Below are 22,183 nucleotides of genomic sequence, written 5' to 3' on the forward strand. Positions count from 1 at the left end.
TTTTTATTTTTTTAGTATTATAAATGAATGACGCATTTTCTCCCAAAGATCGTCCAATCAAATAGCGCAATTTGCTATTGATTTGAAATATGATGCTTATTGGCATGCATATCCAACCGCCCCCCCCCACCCCCGGGGTACTTATAAGAAAAAAAAAAGAAGATTCAAACTAACAGAGAAAACAATACTATGGTTATCTAAATTAATAAAAATATTTATCCCTACAACTCTAAAAAATCACCAACAAAATAGAAAATTTAAAAACAATAGATAATTAAAATATAAAATATTCCAAACATTTGTTTTCGTCTTCTCTACTGCTTGAAAACTACTAATCCATTTTTTTTTATTAATGATGACAGGTTACATCACAACCAAATATGCAAGGTCTAAAAAGCAAAAACAAAATAAGTAGGGTGCTGAAGTGGATAAAATTTGTGAAATAGGAAAAGAATTTTTGAAGAAAGACAACAAAATAAATTAGTAGAGTAAATGAAATAGTAGGAACAAATACAGGAAATGGAAAAAATAAATGGAATATAGGGCTAAATATAGAAGTTTATAAGTTGTGAAAAATAAAATATATAATGACATGGGTCTCGTACTCTAACCTAATTTTTTTAAGTCGGTTCGGTAATCCAATCATTGTAAAAATTACGGATTAGTTGCCCTATTTTTCAGCTTGAACAAATTTGATTTTCTTGTTTACTTTTTTTTTTATTCTTTATGAACGCCCCCAATTACAAGGTTGACAAATGATAATTTTTCAATAATAAACATTTTTCATTTGGCAAAAATATTTATAGAAAAATTTTTTTTGGAAACTTTGGCCTTGTTTGGCAGATAAGTTTTTTGTCAAGTTTGTCTGCTACAAATTTTTTAAAAACTTTAGTTACAGTAACCTCAAAAAACTTCTCAAATTTTTTAAACTATACACTTCAAAATATTAAAAAAAACTCACTTCAAAATTGTTTTAAAAAATATTTACAGTAAGCTACAGTAAAGTTTTAAATAAATACTCAAAAAATTCACTTGCCAAACGGGGCCTTTATATAACTACAAGGATATGCTACCAAAATGTTGCTACTTCAATTCCCTAGACAATAAACGATGACATTAGTCCTTAATAAATACCAAATTAACAATTTAGCTCCCAAGATGACCACTACTATTTAATTGACTCTGACCAAATGTTATCGTACCAATATACAAAAAAAATACCCATTTTATGTCGATTCCTTAAGGTCAAGTTATTGTAGCCCTAGCCACTGGACTTGACCTAGCTATCAGGGAGGAGTCGTAGGAACTTTGTTTTCTATTATTAGGTTCAGAATTTGAATATTATACTTGATAATAGTAAAGAGTGGAAAAGATGTGAAAAAGGATGAGAGGAAGAAAAAAGGGAAGCTATTATAATCCTCAATCATGAATACAGGGGCCTACAATATATATGTATGTGTGTGTATATATATTGAAAATGTAAAATTAATTAAAGAAAGTAAATAAATACCAGGATAAATAATATTAAATAGAAAAAGTATATAAATAAAAGAGAGTAATAATTATAGTAAGTGTATATATATATATGAATCCAATTTGAATAATGTAATTGAATCCAATTTCCATTCTTCTCATCCCTCCAAATTTATCTCTCCTTGCCATTCTCAAGTCTCAACCTTCACTCCTAGTATCATGGTCAAAAGTCAAAATTACCAACCCAAAAGGCCAAACTTTCCCTCGCAATCTATGTTTGGGAGTTGGGCAACACGGTGTTGACCGTACCAATTAGCAAGTACTACTAGTACTAGTAAGTTTACTATCTCTCAATTTTTTTCAAAGTAATATTTATCTCAAGATTCTTTCCTTTTAGAAATAAAATTTTTTTGAAAGATTTCCTTTTAGAAACATAAAAAAGGAAACAATCAACTAATCAGATCAAAGTAACAATTCAGCGGAAGAAAAATAAAAAAAGGGAAAAAAAAGGAAAAAGGGGCAAATACACAATTCCTAATTTCTCTCTCTACATTCACTCTTCCGATCCAGGGGAAGAGAGAAAGAAAGCAATCATTTCCATAAATCCATCAATTAATAGGAAATTTGAAAAGATTCTTTAAAGATATTCATTGAATTTCATTAAATTTCTCCCGAATCTTGTATATTTGATTGATTCGTTTTTAATTAGGCAAAGAAAAGTTATTAATTATTAGAGGAGGAAGATAGATAGCCCTAGATGGTGTATTAAATTAGCAATTAGGGTTTGAAAGGCGGGATAGATTTTGGAAACTCAATGCAGCGGGAAAGTGCAATCCGCATCGGATTGAGCGAGCGAGAAATCGGGATCGTCGGATTGTAGCGGTGTAGGAATCCGATTGGAATGTGGGGAGCTTTTGATACTGTTTATGCGGAAAAATTGTTAGGCATTAGGAAGAAGGATCGAGATACAGCTGGTGGCGGTGGTGGTGCGGCTTCGGCGTTGGAGGTAGAGGGAATAGGAAAGGGTTATTTGGTTGTAGAAAGAGGAGAGGAGGTTGTGTTGGAGGAGGAGGTGGCGGAGGGGCTCCGGGGAGGAAGATGCAGCTGCACTTCTCACCTAGCATGAGAAGTATAACGATATCGAGCAGCAGCAACGGCACTGCGAATGGAGGATTTGGTAGTGGTGGGGGTGATTTGATGAAGATCAAGCTTGCAGCTCGCCACATCTCCTACCGCACCCTCTTTCACACCATCCTCATCTTAGCGTTTTTATTGCCCTTTGTCTTCATTTTAACTGCCCTTATTACCCTTGAAGGTGTCAACAAGTGCTCCACAATCGGTACTATTTTTCTCTCCAATTCTTTTTTGGCATCCTATTTCTTAATCAATGCCTATTTTTTCCTTCTATTGATCGTGATTGGTATTTCTAACCGCACTACTTGGATCAGGGATTTACTTCTGTGTGCTATGGTGGATTCTTTAATTTTGTTTCTTTTTGGCGTATTATTTGTTTGTTAGATTTTGTTATGATATGTTCTGCTTTATGATGACATTATAGCGCCACAGTTCGTTTTGAATTATTAGTTCCAAATTTGGATTGCTGACGTATGCCTTAGAGTTGCCTGCATGGTTAGAAAATTGTATCAATTTAGCTGCAGGAGGGATTGCATCTCTTGTTTAAATCCTCCAAGCATCATGGCAAGGTGATTGTGCATGGGCTTGGCGATGTTCTTATTACCAAATTTTCGCTTTAACAAAAGATTCTGTATTTTTTGGATAAATTGGAGTCTTGCTGATTTGGAGATTCTGTAGAGTTTGTCTCCATATTGTGTAGTAGTCAGTATACAAGTGCACTGGTCGGTGTATTGTCAACCATTTGAGTGACATTTTCCCGTCTTGTGCATGACTAATTTAACTTTTATTCTCAAATAAGCTATAACTAACTTATTATCCAATGAAGCTACAATTTATCCGAGGACATTATTGCAAGTTTTGCTACATCATCTTCTTCTTTTCTGTTTTATATATCTGGAGTGTCGCATCCTGACTTCTTTGCACACTTTCCATGCTTTTGTTTCTTCACCTGCTTAGCGTCTCAAATTCTCTCTCCTCTTGTAAAAGTTCTGTTCTTTTCTAGTCTTATGCTGTAACTACTGCTGGATGGGTTGCAAGGGTACCAGTTTGCTTCTTTTTGTATGTTCCCACAGTCTAGCTTTTCAATTTTATTTTAGTAAGATGAGCTTCATTACAAATTTGAAGGAAGGAACTTGTAATGAGCAAAATTGTGGATCAATTTCTCTGAAGCTTCATTACAAAATTGAAGGAAGGAACTTGTAATGAGCAAAGTTGTGGATCAATTTCTCCGAGTGTTCTGTTGTGTATATGATTGCATTTGTAATTGTTTTCTTTGGTCGTTCCTTTTTTCTCTTTTTACTTAATGTGTTAGGGCAATTCCACTATGTCAACTCCCGTCTTTTGGTATTGCAAATGTACATGATGGATTGAGGAGTCATGTTAATCTTTTTGTTTTAATTTCATTGTCAGATTGTCTTGGCAGGCGGCTAGGGCCAAAGGTTTTTGGCAGAGCTGATGATTCTGGGGTAAACAATATCTTTCAGTTTGTTGTATAGCTTCTATTGCAGCAATAAATGTGATTGCAAGTAATTGTTGTTCAACTATCCATTTATTTCTTCATTAGCTTTGACTTTGTTATTATTTCTGGGTGAGCAGAGGCTGGTAAAGGAATTTGTTAAGATTCTCAACCAAGTAAATACTGAAGAAGTCCCAGAACGTCTGAAGCTTCCAGATTCCTTCCGCCAACTTGTTTCTGAAACAAAAAATAACAAATATACAGCAAAAGAGTTTGCTTTGATCTTGAAGGGAATGGTATGCATCCTTCTTTACTTTTAGCCCTCTACAGATATGCTTTTTGGTCAATTGCGCTCATAGTGTATATGGAATTCCTCATCCAATAGATGTTCCAATGTTCTGTGCAATTGTTTAATATAGTTGGTTATCTATTTGAAAATTATATGTGCTTTTCTGTGCTACTTGAATGGTGTTTTGTGTTTTTGCAATGTGTGTTTTTCTGTCGAGTTGGATTAACCATACTCTAAGATTCATGAATTGATTCTCTTTTCCAGCCTGAGGGAAGAACAAAGGGGAGTACGATTTGGTCAAGCTTGTTGTAACTGGTTGAGATTGCCTTGACATGCTTGTTTGTAAATATTATGCATCTTTTACTGTTTGAGCTGAGATGCTCCGTAATGTTAAAAGTTTTATAAATTCTTGTTGACGGCCCGTTTTTCTTTTATAAATCACTAAGTTAAGTCTTTGTCTTTATTGTGAAACTTACCACCCGTTTGGTACCTACAAAGGAATGGCAATGATAATGACCCCTTAATGACAATGGGTTTTGATCAAAACCCCCTCAATGGTATTCCATTGTTTGGTATACACATCAATAGGATTAGGTTCCAGAGTTAAATTTCTTTTTTCTGATTTTCTCCTCATCTTCTTCCTACCCTAAATCATCCAACCTGCAGAAACATGGACGGCTACCAAAAACTACCAATCAAGCTTTTACCAAATCTACCACCCCAGCATTTAAACAAATCATTTGTGACCAACCCACGGTGAACAATTGGCCGAGGCAAATTTCTAACCTGTTTAAGCATTTAAAACCCATCAGCAAATTCTAACCACATTCATCTCTACAGCCAAAGGTTACAAGCAACGAAAAATGGCATCGGTCTACAGCTGCAAAGAGTGTGGAGCCAATCTAAACCTCCACACAATCCATCTCTACCCACCAGACTTCTATTTTGAGGCAAGGAATAAAGGGACTCTTTCTTTTGCCATGATTGACTTCCAAATTCAGCTTCCAGAAGGAAAACAAGTTCGTACCCTTTTTCGAGACAGTCAATTACTGGGGCATCCAATGGAATTGAAATAGGAGAGAGATTCAAGACCAAGGCTTTAGGGATCCAAGTTGATCTCTGTTGGTGCCGTCTGCCACCTTGTTGAAGAAGAGAGGAAAGGATCAAAGTTGTAGGGGGAGGCCTAAGAAATAGGAGAGAGAGGAATGGCATGGAGAGATTGGAAAAACGAGATGGAAAGGGGGACGAGGATGGAGACATGGAGTAAGGGAGGAAGAGGAATTGCCGGAGTTGGGGTGTGGGTGAACCAGAGGAGATTGGAGAGAAGGAGCGTATTTTATTTTGATTTGGAATTTTTGTTGACAAAAAATGCAGGAGAAACGGTAATGGACTGAAAGTCCCCACTTTGCTTGGTAATGAGAAAACCCATAGAGGAGGCTCTCGAAACCGATAGATTTATTCCGATAGTAACCTTCCAAACATCAACAGTCACTTTTATTAACCCTTAAGACCCATTCCTTGGTCTCATACCCCTCAACCAAACGGGTGGTTAATTTCATTCACAAAATGTAGGGAACAAAGTGCTCTAGTTCTGGGGATATGGTGTTCTACTATATTCAAAATTTTGTGTATGTTTAGTTGTTCCAAGGAGAATAGAAATCCGGGATGATAAATACTTATTAGAATTTTATATCCACATTGTTTTCAAATCGTAAGCTTAATAATCTAATTTCTGTGCCATTTTTCTTTTTTCTAGATGGAGAGATTGGAAAGGGAGATCAAGGCAGCAAAGTTTGCTGAGCTCACCAATAAGCATTTTGCTGCCAGTTCGGTTCCAAAAGGCCTTCACTGCCTTTCTTTGCGTTTGACAGATGAATACTCCTCTAATGCTCATGCACGCAAACAATTGCCTTCTCCTGAATTACTTCCTTTGCTTTCTGACAACTTGTACCATCATTTTGTGGTGTCAACCGATAACATTCTGGCTGCAGCAGTGGTGGTTAATTCTACCGTTCAGTCTTCTCTAAATCCTGAAAAAATTGTTTTCCATGTCATCACGGACAAGAAAACATATGCAGGCATGCATTCCTGGTTTGCGTTGAATCCTATCTCTCCTGCTATTATTGAAGTAAAAGGAGTTCATCAGTTTGATTGGTTAACTAGAGAGAATGTTCCAGTGCTTGAAGCAGTGGAGAACCATAATGTGATTCGAAAGTATTACCATGGAAATCATGTGGCTGGGGCCAATCTCAGTGATACCACTCCCAGAACATTCGCGTCAAAATTGCAAGCTAGAAGTCCCAAATATATATCTTTGCTCAACCATCTCAGAATATATTTGCCTGAGGTAGTCTTTTCTTGCTACTTACATATTTTTTGTACGTCTACAGTCTTTGATATACACAAAATACAGAAATCCACTTTCTCCTCCCCTTCTCTGTCCCAATATATATCTTTGCTCCACCATCTCGGAATATATTTGCCTGAGGTAGTCTTTTCTCGTTACTTAATATTTTTTGTATGTCTACAGTCTTTGATACACATGAAATACAGAAATCCACTTTCTCCTCCCCCTCCCCACGCCCTCTCTTTCTCTCTGTCTCTCTCTCTCTCTCTCACACACACACACACACGTGCAGCTGCACTGTCATATCATTCCACAACCTGCAATTAGGTATTGTATTGTTCATATTTTTTCCTTTATTTAGAAGAAGTTGAACTAATTTTTAGTTTTTATTTATGAATGCCAGTTATTTACTCAATGCTCCACTTGCCCTGTCCTAATGATGAATATTGAGAACTTTAAATGAGAAATGATATTGGTTGCCTGTAAGTATATTGGCATAGAAAGCTGAATAAACTTAAACTGTGGACAAACTTCAGTACCCTTTTTAAGCAATGGAAGCTAATGGAAAATGATGTGAGACATCCTTTGGTTTCTTTTGTCTTCCAGTGCTCTTATGAAATATTTTCTGTTTTTGTGCAGCTCTTTCCAAACCTCGACAAGGTGGTTTTCTTAGACGATGATGTCGTCATTCAGCAAGACTTGTCACCTCTCTGGGATATTGATCTTCATGGAAAAGTCAATGGAGCTGTAGAAACCTGTAAAGGTGAAGATGAGTGGGTAATGTCCAAGAGATTCAGGAATTACTTCAATTTCTCTCATCCCCTTATAGCAAAGAATCTGAACCCTGAAGAATGTGCATGGGCTTACGGGATGAATATTTTTGACTTGCGTGCGTGGAGACAGACAAATATAAGAGAGACTTATCATGCGTGGCTTAAGGAGGTAGGAGGAGCTCGTGTGCTTCTAAGAGACCTGAATTCTTTGCATCTATTGCACTTATGTGATTTCATATTATGAGAACTTTTGAAAAATAAGCAAAATCAAAATAAAAAAAATAATCAAAATTAAATTTTAGGAATTAAAAGTTGAGTTATGCGTAGATGAATTTAGTTGTCAAGTTTGATTGCTATTTGTTTTGCAATTCCCTTTGATGCCTAGGGTCGTCATATTATTTTTTTGTGTGCAAACTTAAGTTCTGAAGTTGGGTTGAAATTAGAGTACTGCTTTATACTTCTGCCTGCTCTCTGTAAACTTGTGTTAGATTATTGTTATCCTGTACCCTAAAGTTAGATAAATGTTGTCCTGTAACCTAAAGTTAAGTTGTTGTCTTCATTGTCATTTGGATGTTAGTTGATTTTCGGCTTCCATGAAGCCAACACTAAATGATTCCTATTGATCTGGTGCCTTGGCAGCCATAATATCTCGCTGCCCCTGTTTTAGTTGTTGGCTAGCATGAGGAGGATATGGGGGGCTTAATATGCTCTTATCTAAAGCAGCACAGCGTTTGAGCTTCTTTCTGGTGTTAAAAGTGGTTAGATTGGTTTAAGAAATCTGATAAGAACTGGGATTGCTTTCACAATCTTAATTTTTTTCAAAGAATGTGTCTTTTGTTGTTGCTGTCTTGGATTGTTTATCAAGTATCACAAACTTTTGGACCTTGGTATGCTATGCTAACTGTTTCTCACGGAAATGGTGGGGTATTGCAGAATCTGATGTCAAACCTAACACTGTGGAAGCTAGGTACTTTACCTCCTGCTTTAATTGCATTCAAGGGTCATGTTCACCCAATTGACCCCTTCTGGCACATGCTTGGCTTGGGGTACCAGAACAAGACCAACATTGAAAATCTTAGAAAGGCTGCTGTAATTCACTACAACGGCCAAGCAAAGCCATGGCTGGAGATAGGTTTTGAGCATCTCCGACCATTTTGGACCAAGCATGTCAACTACTCCAATGACTTCGTCAGGAACTGCCACATTTTGGAGTAGAAGTCCACTGATGAATTGCATCGAAAGCAAAACATGGGATGGAAGCTGGAAAGAGAGTAGTTTTTCCTAAGATCGTTGCTCGGCTTTGAGAAACTTGTTGGTATGCATTTGACAAAAAATTTGGACTGGGACACAATTTTTCATGGAAGCGACTGGATTTTGCTGCTGTCCTCCCTCTACCGAACAAGGGCCTGCGTTGGCATGGGTTTGAGATTCATTCTTTCATGTATAATAGCATTTCGTGATCTATTCTTTTTGGTTGCACAAAGGACATTATTTTTGACCTCCTCGATAGGCATTACCTGTGTCTAAAATTGCTAAGAAGGAAATAATGGGAAGAAAGGGCGTGGATGGAAATGTGACTTAATGCCATTGGTTGTACAAATTGACCGAGAAGGAATCTAGGGATGCGGCCCCTCTTCCAGGCTCGCAGTTTGGCCCCAGTAGGCATAGGAATGGAATTTTATTTTCTTTTTCCCCCTCTTTACTCCTCATTTTTATTATCTATGTTAGTTTGCTGCCGTTCACCGACTTTTCTCCCCCCCCCCCCCCCCCTCTCTTATCGTGATTGTTTATCGTTATGGTGACTTTAGAGGTAGATTCCTGAGCTTTGCTCAGATAGAGGTTCCCTTGAGCAAAGGAACTACTTTAGGTTACATTACATGTCGGTTCTGGTTTTGTACAATTCATGGATATTGTTGAAATGTGCAGAAAATTCTTTTTCATTACCAAGTTATTGAGTTGTATTGTTGTTCTGCGATTTGGTACATGATCATGTTTGCTTGAATTGGGAGCCACATTTGATTTGCCTTTGAGATGAATACTATACCATCATGTTTCTGGATTAGGTGACGGATGTGATACAAAAGAGAAAACAAAAGGGAAAGGGGGGAAAGGAAAGGATTCTCGTTATAGGATATGCTTAGTTGGCAATGACAAGAAAGGCATTAAGATTTAAGAATATATAGATATAATATAAAAGAGTCTATTCCCATTTCTGATACGTCGAGCTTTTGGTGTTGGTGTATGGCAGCTTTTTCAGGGCCGCCGTATTGGGTTAGTTTTTTAAGTAAAATGCACCGAGGAGACAAAGGTTGAGGATGACTGACTTGGTCCTTTCCAATTGACAGAAAATGGTTCGGTGTAATTGTTGCTGCTCTTAATTAAATACAACGGCTTTCTTTCTTTTCGCTTGTTTTTTTCCCGCTTATCCAAACCTTTTACAGTATTAATTATGTATGTTGTTCCGCGGTAGGAAGAGGAGCTGGAGTTGTTGGATCGTTCCATTCCACTCTTTACCCAACGAAATACCGCAAAGAATCTGTATTACTTTTTACCACTAATTACTTGACAGTCAATTCCGTCTCTCATATCTTCTCATTTGTATGAGTGATTTCCTACCAAAACAATTATTGTAATTTGAATTTTATGATTATCGAAGTTCAAAAAATAAAATAAAAACAAGGAAAATGAGACTGGCATTCAGGGCACAGTTGAAATCTAACTGCCATCATATGTTGACATCCTTCAGCTTTCTTTCCCTGTGGATTATGGGAAGGGAATATACGCCTTTATTTGATTAGTATAATTAATTAAATGATATCAGGAAGGTAATCCTTTTCGCTTGAATTATCTTAAATAAATATTTTATTTGCATCATAAATATATTTTTAATTATATTTTTATCTTATATATATCACGTTACATCACATCACAAAAAGTGTTACGCGTATTTAATTATTCTAAATAATATTTTTTTTCCAAGCACACTCAATGCAAATGTAGCACAGTGCAGAGTTAAAATAAAGCCATAATCTTGAAAACAGAAAGTAGACGCAGTGTATTATTATTGTTATACTCTTTCCCAACCCAAAAAAAAAAAAAAAGGAAAAAAAAACTAAAAAAGGAAAATATGTCGATTTTTCCACAGACTTAGGAGGATTGGAAGGAGAAGACAAAGGGCACAAAAGGATGGATGGATTCATAGACCATAGGTTTAGAAGACTTTGAAAACTCCGAAACAGCTTCGTCTCTGGGGATTTCTTTCATCTCTTCCTCTTCTTGAGACTTTTCATAATTATTACTTGTCAATTAATCGAAGATTATTTTACTATTAAATGCGTTGCACGCATTGGCTGCTCCCCGTCCTCCATTGGCTTTCGGTGCCTCAACTGTTGAGCTTGTTGGCGAATAAGAGAGAGAGGACACAGATCAGTTCCTGAGCCAAGTAAGCCCACTCAGATACAATTATATCTAATCTTCGACTAAGAGATTAATTAATTTAATTTGTGATTGGTTCTTGATCATCCCAGTTAGTTGAAGTTTGACTTTTTTCGATTGATTTGCATTTTGGAGGCGACCCCAGTTAAAGATTTGCGTGGAGATTCTGTTTGCAGTATACCTCGCACTGTGAGTATTGTATTTGCATTTTTTTTCCTTCTTTTCCTTCTTGTGTATGGTTTTCTTCCTTTTCACTCTCTTACTTGATCTTCCTTTTTAAAGTAGCGTATTGGATTCAGATTTATTCGAGACAGCCTTAGTTGGGTTTATGTCTGTTTCTTTCGCAGCTCTTGATTCAAAGATTGATGCTTTTTCTTTTTATTTTTTTTTTTGCTTTTTAGAAGTTGGTTGCTTGCTTGTGTAGATGGCATGTAATTGTCGTTATGGATTCCAGTATTCGTTGACCTTTTTCGTCTCCTAGCTTGCAAATCTTGACGGCTGATATTCTTTTCTGCTAAACAGCTTTTTTAAAACATTAAACGTTTATTGTTGCTTCCCAGAAAGTGAGGATTTGGATGAGTTCTATAAATCATTGTGGAGATCCAATTTTCATTAATCAGTTGGAGATTTTGCATAAAGGACTATTTGTATATTGGAGATTGCCCAGGGCTCTAGTCAATATTTTGGGTTTCGATGTCTAAAGTCTCTGAGATGGTAGAAACGTCCGCAGCTCCAGATCAGCTGGATATCAAGTTTAGGCTGATTGATGGATCGGATATAGGCCCCAAGAGTTATCCTGCTGCTGCTAGTGTGGCGACCTTGAAAGAAAGCATCCTTGCTCAATGGCCTAAAGGTAAATTAGATCTTTGAATTGATTTTATTTTGCTCTGGTTATGTCTCTTTTCTCGTTATTCCTGAGCATGCTTGGTTCATTGCTAGCTATAAATTTCTCCCTGAACGAGTGTCAGACAGTTTTGTGCATGGACTAAGATTTTTACAAGGCTTGTTCTTGGCCTTTATGAGTTGAATTTCATTTAATTTGGTGGAATCAGTTTGTCTGAAAATATGCGGTTTGAACTTAATGGTGCTGCGAAGCTGCCATAGCTAGATTTATCTACAAACTTGGTGCCTTGAGTGGTACTTCATTAATTGTCAATCATCTTAAGCTTTGGTAAGTGTTGTCTGATTGTTTCCTCACCAAGAAAAGATAATTATATGGTAGTTCTCCCTACTATCTGGTTGACATGCTAGATTTGGCTCCTAAAATAAGCAACCATTTACAAACATAAGGTCAAGAGACAAGGACAATAAATGGTTTTCACATTTCCACTCCTTCAGATACTGAGCACATAATTTGCCATGGGCCTTTTCTCATTTACTCACTTCCACAGGAGTATTTGAAAGTATCCATAACAGTTGCTCAAAGTAGAAGCAGAAGTTGAACGAGACCTATCCATTCTTCGCTTCTGGTTGTTTGAGATTCTGGTTGAGGTAGCTACCAAGCATAAATAATGAATAAATTATTAGATTAAAGATAACGAGGTTGCATTTCTCTTTTTCATTTGAACTTGTATTTTTCTTGGGAATTTTACATTATCTTGTCTAGAGACTGGAAATTAGATTCGGTGGATGATTATTAATCTTCATGGTGGAGGCTTTTGGAATCAGGTCCTTTAAAGAATAGAGAGTCTTGGGCATCTACTCCCCTCTTTGTCTAGGGACTTCTTGTTGAGATGCTTGTTGTTTGTCAACCTGCCTTTCTGATTGCATAGATAGCTGTTAATCCTCCCATGTTTCTCAAACTCTCGCACTTCTTGATATATTAGCTTAGCTTACACTAATAATGATATTCAGAACAACGTTTCGTTGCCTTCTTGTGGTTATCAATAGAAAGCTAGTTATTATTTCTTAGAGAGGCCTAGGAATCAGGCACATCTGTAGTTATTTAATTACCGTCACTCCTTATAAGCTTCAAAAAGCATCAAGAAAAATCAACGCCAATGTACTTCAAAATTTTCGTTGTTAAATGCACCTGTGTCTTATCCTTGCTTATTTGGAAATAACAAGAATGACATTAAAGAGGAAATTGAAGTTCTTGTTCACCGCGAGAACCAGATTCCTATGATGGATTTTTGTAAATCACTGTGTTTCAATAAGTTATTTTCCAGTAAAGAATTCAGATACACCATAACATTGACTGAAGATATTGTATTTCTAGTGGTTATCGAATTTGCATTCTGTGAATGATCCTTTTCTTGCTACCATTCTTTTATGCCTTATTTAAATACATCGAAACTTAAAGCTGCTTGGTAAGCACTTCAAATGTTTGAGGAAACATTATTTTACTGAAAACTTTGTGGATGCGGCAATGTGCATGATGATGCTGAAGCTACAAGTTGATCTGGAATCCAATGTAGCTTAGAATTGAAAATGATGATGATTGGGTGTAATGAGCAATTTAAGCCATTCTTGAGTAAGCTCTATATGGAATGCTTGTCGATTCATTTGGTTTATTGCTTTTGACAATTTGGGTTCCACATTAAGCCAGCCATCCATGTCTGTGTTTGTGTAACAGATAAGGAAAATGGTCCTCGGACAGTGAAAGATGTCAAGTTAATAAGTGCTGGAAGAATATTGGAGAACAGTAGAACAGTCGGGGAATGCATGAGTCCATTGTGTGATGTCCCTGGTGGAGTTACAACCATGCACGTTGTTGTTCAACCACCTCCTCAAGAAAAAGGTCAGTGGGTCATCTGGAAACCACTGCTACATTAGTCTTAAATGATGGCGTATTTTGAGGTGCTGATCAGTCGATGGGACGAAAAAAAAAAAAAAAAAAAAGATTGTTTGCTTGCTTCTTCCTCCTCCTTTCTTCTTTTTCCCTATTCCTTTTAAAGTGACAAATTTCACTTCAAAAGGACCTCTTTCTGGATAATTGAAGATTGGCAGTTTTCTCTTATAACAGAAAAGGTGCCAAGTGACCCCAAGCAGAACAAGTGTGGTTGTGTCATATTGTGAGAATCGGCTCTTAAAGCAGCATTACACTCAGGTTGGTAGGGCCTTGATTGATTCTATTTATAACGTATTTTCATGTTCTGCAAAAATTTATTTGAATCTTGCAGTTGGTTCAGACAGACAGAGGTGGAGAATGTGGATTTGGTAGAATAGAGAGTGAGGTCAAGGGGATTGCTGACCCAAGTAGGGTTGCTGTTGTTGAGTCCGATTGAGAACTCCAGGCACATGTGTCACCATATGAGTTTCTGCACTTCCATTTTCACTTCTTTTGTTGTTCATCATCCCACAGTCCAATTACGTAATCATGGCTGCAATTCATGAATTGAAAATTGTTGCTTCAAATAAATGCCTAATGTGTAAATACTATACTGTAATTCTCGTTCAATTCAGCTTAGCCTGGGCGCTCAGTTGTGTGCCCTGTGCTTGAATGTTGAAACTCAGCCGTGATGTAATTAGTGTCAAAACTCGCATTTTTCTTTCTTGTAACTGTACCAGGTGGCAAACCTATATTATATATATCTACACATCGAAGAAGCTGGATTTATCCATGTTCCTGTTGTTCAGGTGAGGTTCTTAAAATGATGATTTAGCTAGCCCCCTCCTATTAGATCAGACAGATGTTCTTTTATGCATGAGGAATTGACTTGAAGAAAATAAGTGAAGAACTCATATTGATTTTCTTTAAAAGTTAAAAAAGAAAGACATATGCCTGTTTTCAGATTTTTTTTTTTTTTTTTTTTTTCTTTGAGCAATGATACTTTCAGACATATGCCTGAAATGCTTCTCCGGAAGGATGTAACCAGTTCGGTTCATGCCGCGTAGGTCCCGCTTATTGTCCTGTTCTCCTTGCCCGTCGTCGCTGCGGTGGGGTTACGGGCTGATTTCTAACAACAATTAATCATTTTCTTTCCCACCAAGAAAAATAACTCAAATGTTATCCTTAAAACTAGTGATCAGAAAAATATCCATCATCATAAGAAATTTGTATAATGGTCACTGGAAATTTTTATTTTTTCAATTTAGCCCTCACCTTTTCCACTACGATTGATATGGGCGTCGACTAAACACAACTGATGCGGATAAGTTATCAAATTTGCAGGATTAATCGTGCTTAGTTCTACAACACATAAAAAATTAAGAATATGATTCAAGTAAGCCAAGCCAAGCCAAGTGTGAGGAACTATAAAATTTTCTTTTTGAAATATAATTAAGTATTAATTTTTACATTTATAATGCAACGGGTTTAATTCATGTTTATATGTTATTCAACGAATACAATGTGATTAACTTTTAAAAAAAAAATAAGAATGAAATACTATTATACTTTTTCTCGCGCAAATATATCTAATGAGAGATAAATTAGATGACGTGGGATCGGAACTTCTCACTTACACTTGTACTAAAAGAAACTTATTCGACGGAGCTTAGTTCATCCTCATTGCACAAAGCTTTTCCATTTTTTGGGGTCCAAAATAACATTAAGAGAATTTTTAAGGTCACAAAAGTAAATTGGACATTTTAACAGTCGCTGGAAACTGCGAGAACACACGAGCACAGCCTACACAAAATTGTGCCCACTTTTTTAAATTCCCACGCAAACTCTCCCAACAATCTTGTTCTGCAGCTTCTCATACTTTCGGCCCCGGGAAGAAATCATTCGATACTATAAATTTGCAGTTTATGAAAGTTATATTGAATATTAAATTCGATACTAGTTAGCTCTCAAACTACTATTACTACAACGATAATGGCCACTACGACATCGTTCGCCGGCGTTCACTTCCATATTCGCCCGTCTAATTCTACTTGTAGACCCTCCTTAGTTTCACAGCCGGCACCTGTATCAATAAACTTCTTGGCAAAGCCAAAAGCTCTCAAATCCCTAAATTCGCTAAAATTAAAGCGCAAAGATGCATTTCTCACGAGAAGGTCAGAAAAGTTGGGCAGGAGCTCCCGGTCCTTCGTCGTCCGGTGTGAAACATCAAGTGGAAGGGTAATGATTCATCAAATTCACTCTAATGCTGTTTTTTTTTTTTTTTTTAAACATGTAAACGAATGTTAATGATTGGAGTTGGTTACTGAATTTTGTTGAATGTGTGGGCACCAGATTACGCAGCAGGAGTTTACGGATATGGCGTGGCAAGCTATTGTGTCGTCGCCGGAAGTGGCGAAAGAGAATAAGCATCAGATAGTGGAGACGGAGCACTTGATGAAGGCACTTTTGGAGCAGAAGAATGGGCTGGCTCGCCGGATTTTCTCCAAGGTTGGTGTGGACAACACTCGGCTTCTGGATGCTACTGATAAGTTCATTCAACGCCAACCGAAGGTAATCAATTCTCGGTCTTCAACTAATTCTACTACTAGCTACTCTTATGAAGCTTAATAATTTTGTAGTTTAATTCCCTAGCATTTTGTGTAGTTGCTTGATGGGTTTATAATCTGCCGAGTTAGCTTACTCCAACTCGGTGGAGCCTTCACTTGTTCAAATGGGAATTTATGGTGCTTGCATTAGCGTATTACATGCATAGATGGGTGAAAATATATCTAATTTGGCGCTAGTTGATCAGGTAGTAGTTTTTCTAAATCTGACGTATGAAGGGCGTAATATTTACAGTGCCATTCTTGTTCCGGAGAGGAGTGCGATTTTGATATTTGCAGGTACTACGTGTTTCATCTGCTTATCAATGTATACGTGGTGCCAGGTTCTTGGTGAGTCTTCTGGTTCAATGTTAGGACGAGATTTAGAGGCTTTAATTCAGCGAGCCAGGGATTACAAGAAAGAATATGGTGATTCATTTATGTCAGTTGAGCATTTAGTCCTCGGTTTTGTACAAGATAATCGATTTGGGAAGCAAATGTTCAAGGACTTCCAAATTTCCAGAAAAGCATTAAAGGATGCCATCGAAGCCATAAGGGGACGGCAAAAAGTTATTGACCAAGGTGACAATAGTTATTTTCTGGTTGTCAAAGGGTAGTTTGATTAACACAGGTGCATGTTAAGGGGTTCTAAGCAAACTTTACTTGCATTTCGTTGCTTTGGACGTTTAATGCTAGCTTACTTGGCATCTTCATGGTTTTCTCGGCTTTTTCAGGCCAAAAATTTAGCAGAGATATATGTACAGTTTTTCTGCTTTAAAATGATCTGTGCAGTTTCTCTGATATTGGAATTTGTAAGAGTGAGACAATGGTTATTAGTTTGCTCAAGATTTTGGCATTTACTACTGCATTAGAACCTTTTGGCTTGATACGTTTTTTGAGGCTAGACCATTCAGTGTGCGAATGGGATAGCTTCATATGATGTCCCTGCAGAATACTTCGATACAATTGGGTATGCGAGATTGCAAGTGTAGATTTATTGATTTGCATTTTGTTTACGATGAAGTTATGATCTAAAGCTATGCTTTGCAGTTTTACAAGAGTATGTACAACGCAGCCATCGTGATTTATCTGCGGTCTTCCACTTTATATACTCTGGACTTGTGTTGAAAATGTATTGTCGTAGTCTTGGTAATCAATGTTTCTTTGTTTTTCTGTATATTTTTTGAAAAGCTTCAGTTTGATACAGATCCTGAAGGGAAGTATGAGGCGCTAGAGAAATATGGAAAAGATTTGACCACCATGGCGAGAGCGGGAAAACTGGACCCTGTTATAGGAAGGGATGACGAAATTCGAAGGTGCATTCAGATTCTTTCCAGGAGAACAAAGAACAATCCCGTTCTAATAGGTGAGCCAGGCGTTGGGAAAACTGCAATTTCCGAGGGGTAAGCTCAAGATTTTTTTTTTTTTTTTTTTGCTGTCTGCAATAGAAATTTGTGGTAAACAACTAGAAAGGGTGTGCAAAGTCGGATAAATGAAGCTCGTCCATACATGTTTGTAAATTTTAGCTTTGTTATGAACTGTTAATTCAGGCTAACAATATCCTCCTTTAGGTATCTTCCTGTGGATGTTATGTGAGATTTATGGTAGCCCTGTATTTGATTTTCCTGAAACTGGAACTCATTTTCTTCGGCCCTGTTTCACAGGCTTGCCCAAAGAATAGTGCAAGGAGATGTTCCTCAAGCATTGATGAACCGAAGGGTGTGTATTGTAGATGTTTATTGTAAAATTCTCCAATTGAAAATTATTTTTTTTTCATTTACACACACACATCCTTTTTTATTGTTCTTTTTAATTTTTTTAAAAATTTACTTTTTTACTTAAGGATCTGATTTTGGACTTTTAATTTGCAAGACAATGAGGAAATCTGTCCCAACTGATTCACTTCTTGGATGCAGTTGATATCCCTTGACATGGGAGCACTGATTGCAGGGGCTAAATATCGTGGAGAGTTTGAAGACAGATTGAAAGCGGTACTCAAGGAAGTTACAGATTCAGACGGGCAGATTATCCTTTTTATTGATGAAATCCATACAGTTGTTGGAGCAGGTAATGTTTGTAAGTTCTGCAGGTCGATGACAGATGCTTAGATTGAATGCTTAGATGGTAAATAACCAAACAAGGTCTTTTATGCTGTTAACTCCTACTAGCCCCTCAATCTTATCTGCAGTATTTCTTTCTTTTCTTTCCTATGAGCGCTATGAGGTTCACGTTAAGATGTCTGCATTTACATGCTGGAGTTTATTTATCAGATGGAATTTTTTTCTACTAGTTGTTTGTCCTAGTGTTGTTTGTGATACTGTGCTTTAGGTTTGGTAGAAATAGTAATTGTGATTGATGTTTTCCAGATGTCTAAGTTCATCAAATGAAAGAAAAAACTTTATCGTTTTTCAGGTGCCACCAGTGGTGCAATGGATGCTGGCAATCTCTTGAAGCCCATGCTTGGTCGTGGAGAATTGCGATGCATTGGTGCGACAACATTGGATGAATACCGTAAATATATCGAGAAAGATCCAGCTTTAGAGCGCCGTTTCCAGCAAGTTTATGTTGATCAACCAACTGTAGAAGATACCATCTCCATTCTTCGTGGACTGAGGGAAAGATACGAGCTGCATCACGGAGTTCGAATTTCAGACAGTGCACTGGTAGAAGCTGCAATTCTTTCAGATCGCTATATTAGTGGACGCTTTTTACCTGACAAAGGTGAGCCTGATCAGTCATCTGACATTAGCTTTTGAATTTGGTACCATTCAAGATTTCTTTTCTAGAATTGTTTTCTCAAAATTTTGCTCACATAGAAGAACTATAGAGGCCTTAGATGTTAACGTGTTTGAGGCAATAGTAGATTTGGTTGCGATTCTGAGTCCCTGCATATATACTTGTTCTTTCTACTATAGCCAGTTCTGCAGATTTTCAAACTGACTACTGGCGTGTTCAATAGTTCTATTTCTTGTATTCTATATTAGACGTTTGAACCTTTGATTATGTGTGTGTTAGAGATTAATCTTCAGTCTCATGTGTTATGTTCAATACTAATTCATGATCCCAGACGCTCCTTGCTTATGGAATCCTTGTATCACTAGGATACACTTAAGGCAAGCTAGATATTTCAGTTAATTTTGTTGTTTTGAAATTGTTGATTGTGATCGTAGAGTATGTAAGTTGAAATTTAATTTGTTCAGTTGCTGCATATGTATTGATACTTCTATGAAATAAGCTCTAATGTAATGTTTCGACCGCAGCTATTGACCTGGTTGATGAAGCTGCTGCCAAACTGAAGATGGAAATAACTTCAAAGCCAACAGCTCTTGATGAGATCAACCGTGCAGTTTTGAAACTGGAGATGGAGAGACTCTCTCTCACTAATGACACGGATAAAGCATCAAAGGAAAGATTGAGTCGCCTTGAGGCAGAGTTGTCTTTGCTGAAGGCTAGGCAAGCTGAGCTGAATGAACAGTGGGAGCATGAGAAGACTGTAATGACCCGCATACAGTCAATCAAGGAAGAGGTATGCATTTTTTATCCATACAGTTGTGAACTATCCTCTTTCCTTTTCCTGGGGACGGGGGTCTTTCTCCCTCCCCATTGGCGTTCATTCGGAGCTTTTTGTCACATCAGTAGCCATAGGCTGAAATTATTAAGCAAGCAATGCCTATGTTGTTGTTGTTTCCATGCTGAAAATGTGGCTAATCCATAAAGGCGATTCCTTTAATTGTCACAGCCAAAAGCTGTCCTGGCACACAAACTGGGCAAAACATAATGAAAGTTTTTTTTTTTTTTTTTTTTTTTTAAAAACAGATTGACAGGGTAAATCTTGAGATCCAGCAGGCTGAGCGAGAGTATGACCTCAACCGTGCGGCTGAACTAAAATATGGGAGCTTGAACTCTTTGCAGCGTCAGCTTGAAGCTGCAGAAAAAGAATTAGATGAGTATATGAAGTCTGGGAAGTCCATGCTTAGAGAAGAAGTTACGGGAGATGATATAGCTGAGATTGTCAGTAAATGGACTGGAATACCAGTTTCTAAGCTAAAGCAGTCAGAGAGGGAAAAGCTGTTGCATCTGGAGGAAGAGCTTCATAAAAGAGTTGTTGGTCAGGATCCTGCAGTGAGATCTGTGGCAGAGGCTATCCAACGATCTCGAGCAGGCCTTTCAGATCCACACCGTCCAATTGCTAGTTTTATGTTCATGGGACCTACGGGGGTTGGAAAAACAGAACTAGCGAAGGCTCTGGCTTCATACATGTTTAACACTGAAGAAGCACTTGTAAGAATTGATATGAGCGAATACATGGAGAAGCATGCAGTTTCAAGGTTAGTAGGAGCTCCACCTGGTTATGTAGGCTACGAAGAAGGAGGACAGTTGACTGAGGTTGTTCGCAGAAGGCCATATGCTGTTATTTTGTTTGATGAGATAGAGAAGGCTCACTCTGATGTATTCAATGTTTTCCTGCAAATTCTGGATGATGGTAGAGTTACCGACTCTCAGGGGCGTACCGTGAGTTTTACTAACACTGTGATCATTATGACTTCAAACGTGGGTTCCCAATATATACTTGACACAGATGATGACGCCTTGCCCAAAGAAATGGCTTATGAAACTATAAAACAACGGGTTATGGAGGCTGCAAGAGCTGTTTTTCGTCCAGAGTTCATGAATCGGGTTGATGAGTACATAGTTTTCCAGCCTCTGGACCGTGATCAAATCAACAGCATAGTCAGATTACAGGTAAATTCTTTTTCCATTAATAATAGACGAGTTTTTCAAGTATGTTGGTGACTATATTTCATTTTGTGGCAATAATATAGGAAATTATGTTGAAAATGCATGTACTGGGTAGTGCTGTTGGAATCGGCTAACTTGGTGAAATAAACTTTAATTGATTTATTTTTACTAGGAATTTTCAGACTGATGATGAATAAGTGTGTTGAACAACTTATTTAACTGGGTTGAATAAGTTTAGTTCTTTGAGATAGACGAACAAACAGGCGTACTCGTACTCCCAAACGCCAATTGTTCATGTGTCCTCATCTTCCTTCGACTCTGTGCATAAGGAATTTGACCATCTTCATGTACTTTATTGACATTATGTCTCTGTTACAGCTGCAACGAGTACGGCAGAGGATTTCAGATCGGAAGATGAAGATTCACGTGACTGATGCTGCCATTCAACTGCTAGGCACTCTTGGGTATGATCCTAACTATGGAGCTAGGCCTGTGAAGCGGGTAATACAGCAATATGTTGAGAACGAGCTTGCTAAAGGAATCTTGAGAGGAGAATTCAAGGATGAGGATTCGGTGTTGATAGACACCGAGGTAACAGCATTTGCTAACGGTCAGCTTCCCCAGCAAAAGCTGGTGTTCCGAAAATCGGAATCTGATTCACAAGCACCTGCAGAAAACAGAGAAACTTTCTCCCAGGCACTATGAGCTTTGTAAATTGGGTCGCCTTTTGGGCCAGCCGGAGTTGGAATTTCAGTTGTTCAGACGGGGAATTACCGAACTGATCTTTCAAGGCAAAAATGATAACTTTCATTGATATGAACAAGTTTGTACAAGCGATTGAGAATGAACGTCACTTTACATGTTATTCTATAATACCAAAACTGAAAATCCCAAGGTTAGCTGCAAGCTTTCATGGGTCTTTGGAATTTTTTCCAGCGCAAGAACACCGCATGCCTGACTTCGTCTATCATATCTTCCATAAAGCTAATCGCAGTAACTGACCCGTATCTGAAAATTGCAGCATTTGGCGTCCTCCGGGCATGACAAACAATCACAGGAAAAACAAGCCTTTTGAATTGCTGCAAAAAAGACTTGCCAGCCCAATGGTTAGACACCCACTGAAGCTCCTCCTCTAATGGACATTTGAATGCGTCCTCTGAACT

General features: G+C 37.6%; 3 protein-coding genes across 9 annotated transcripts; all 3 read left to right on the top strand.

The window, feature by feature from the left end:
* The first annotated feature begins 1,776 nt into the window (after positions 1-1,776).
* On the top strand, positions 1,777-9,419 carry LOC113702342 (probable galacturonosyltransferase 14). Its single transcript, XM_027223496.2, has 6 exons — positions 1,777-2,812; positions 4,018-4,073; positions 4,204-4,359; positions 6,109-6,699; positions 7,339-7,641; positions 8,406-9,419. The coding sequence occupies exons 1-6, from the start codon at positions 2,572-2,574 to the stop codon at positions 8,685-8,687; spliced, it is 1,629 nt and encodes a 542-aa protein (XP_027079297.2). The 5' UTR covers positions 1,777-2,571; the 3' UTR covers positions 8,688-9,419.
* Positions 9,420-10,519: 1,100 nt separating this feature from the next.
* On the top strand, positions 10,520-14,470 carry LOC113702343 (membrane-anchored ubiquitin-fold protein 1-like). Of its 7 annotated transcripts, none has more exons than XM_027223497.2 (6): positions 10,520-10,914; positions 11,000-11,096; positions 11,468-11,760; positions 13,483-13,647; positions 13,873-13,956; positions 14,030-14,470. In XM_027223497.2, exons 3-5 carry the CDS (start codon positions 11,601-11,603, stop codon positions 13,923-13,925), a joined length of 378 nt encoding a protein of 125 aa, XP_027079298.1. In that variant the 5' UTR covers positions 10,520-10,914; positions 11,000-11,096; positions 11,468-11,600; the 3' UTR covers positions 13,926-13,956; positions 14,030-14,470. The 7 variants fall into 7 exon arrangements, with proteins under 7 accessions (XP_027079298.1, XP_027079299.1, XP_027079304.1 ...); XM_027223498.2 differs by having other exon boundaries at positions 10,585-10,914; positions 14,039-14,470; XM_027223503.2 differs by having other exon boundaries at positions 10,586-10,914; positions 11,472-11,760.
* A 1,049-nt stretch (positions 14,471-15,519) lies between these two features.
* LOC113698907 (chaperone protein ClpB3, chloroplastic-like) lies at positions 15,520-21,948 on the top strand. The gene is made up of 10 exons (XM_027218863.2): positions 15,520-15,915; positions 16,030-16,248; positions 16,625-16,862; positions 17,488-17,683; positions 17,945-17,999; positions 18,197-18,347; positions 18,693-19,001; positions 19,541-19,806; positions 20,097-21,023; positions 21,399-21,948. The coding sequence occupies exons 1-10, from the start codon at positions 15,670-15,672 to the stop codon at positions 21,723-21,725; spliced, it is 2,934 nt and encodes a 977-aa protein (XP_027074664.2). The 5' UTR covers positions 15,520-15,669; the 3' UTR covers positions 21,726-21,948.
* Positions 21,949-22,183: the final 235 nt, after the last annotated feature.

This window comes from Coffea arabica, chromosome 7c (genome assembly GCF_036785885.1).
Source record: "Coffea arabica cultivar ET-39 chromosome 7c, Coffea Arabica ET-39 HiFi, whole genome shotgun sequence".
In the NCBI taxonomy this organism is placed as follows: Eukaryota; Viridiplantae; Streptophyta; class Magnoliopsida; order Gentianales; family Rubiaceae; genus Coffea; species Coffea arabica.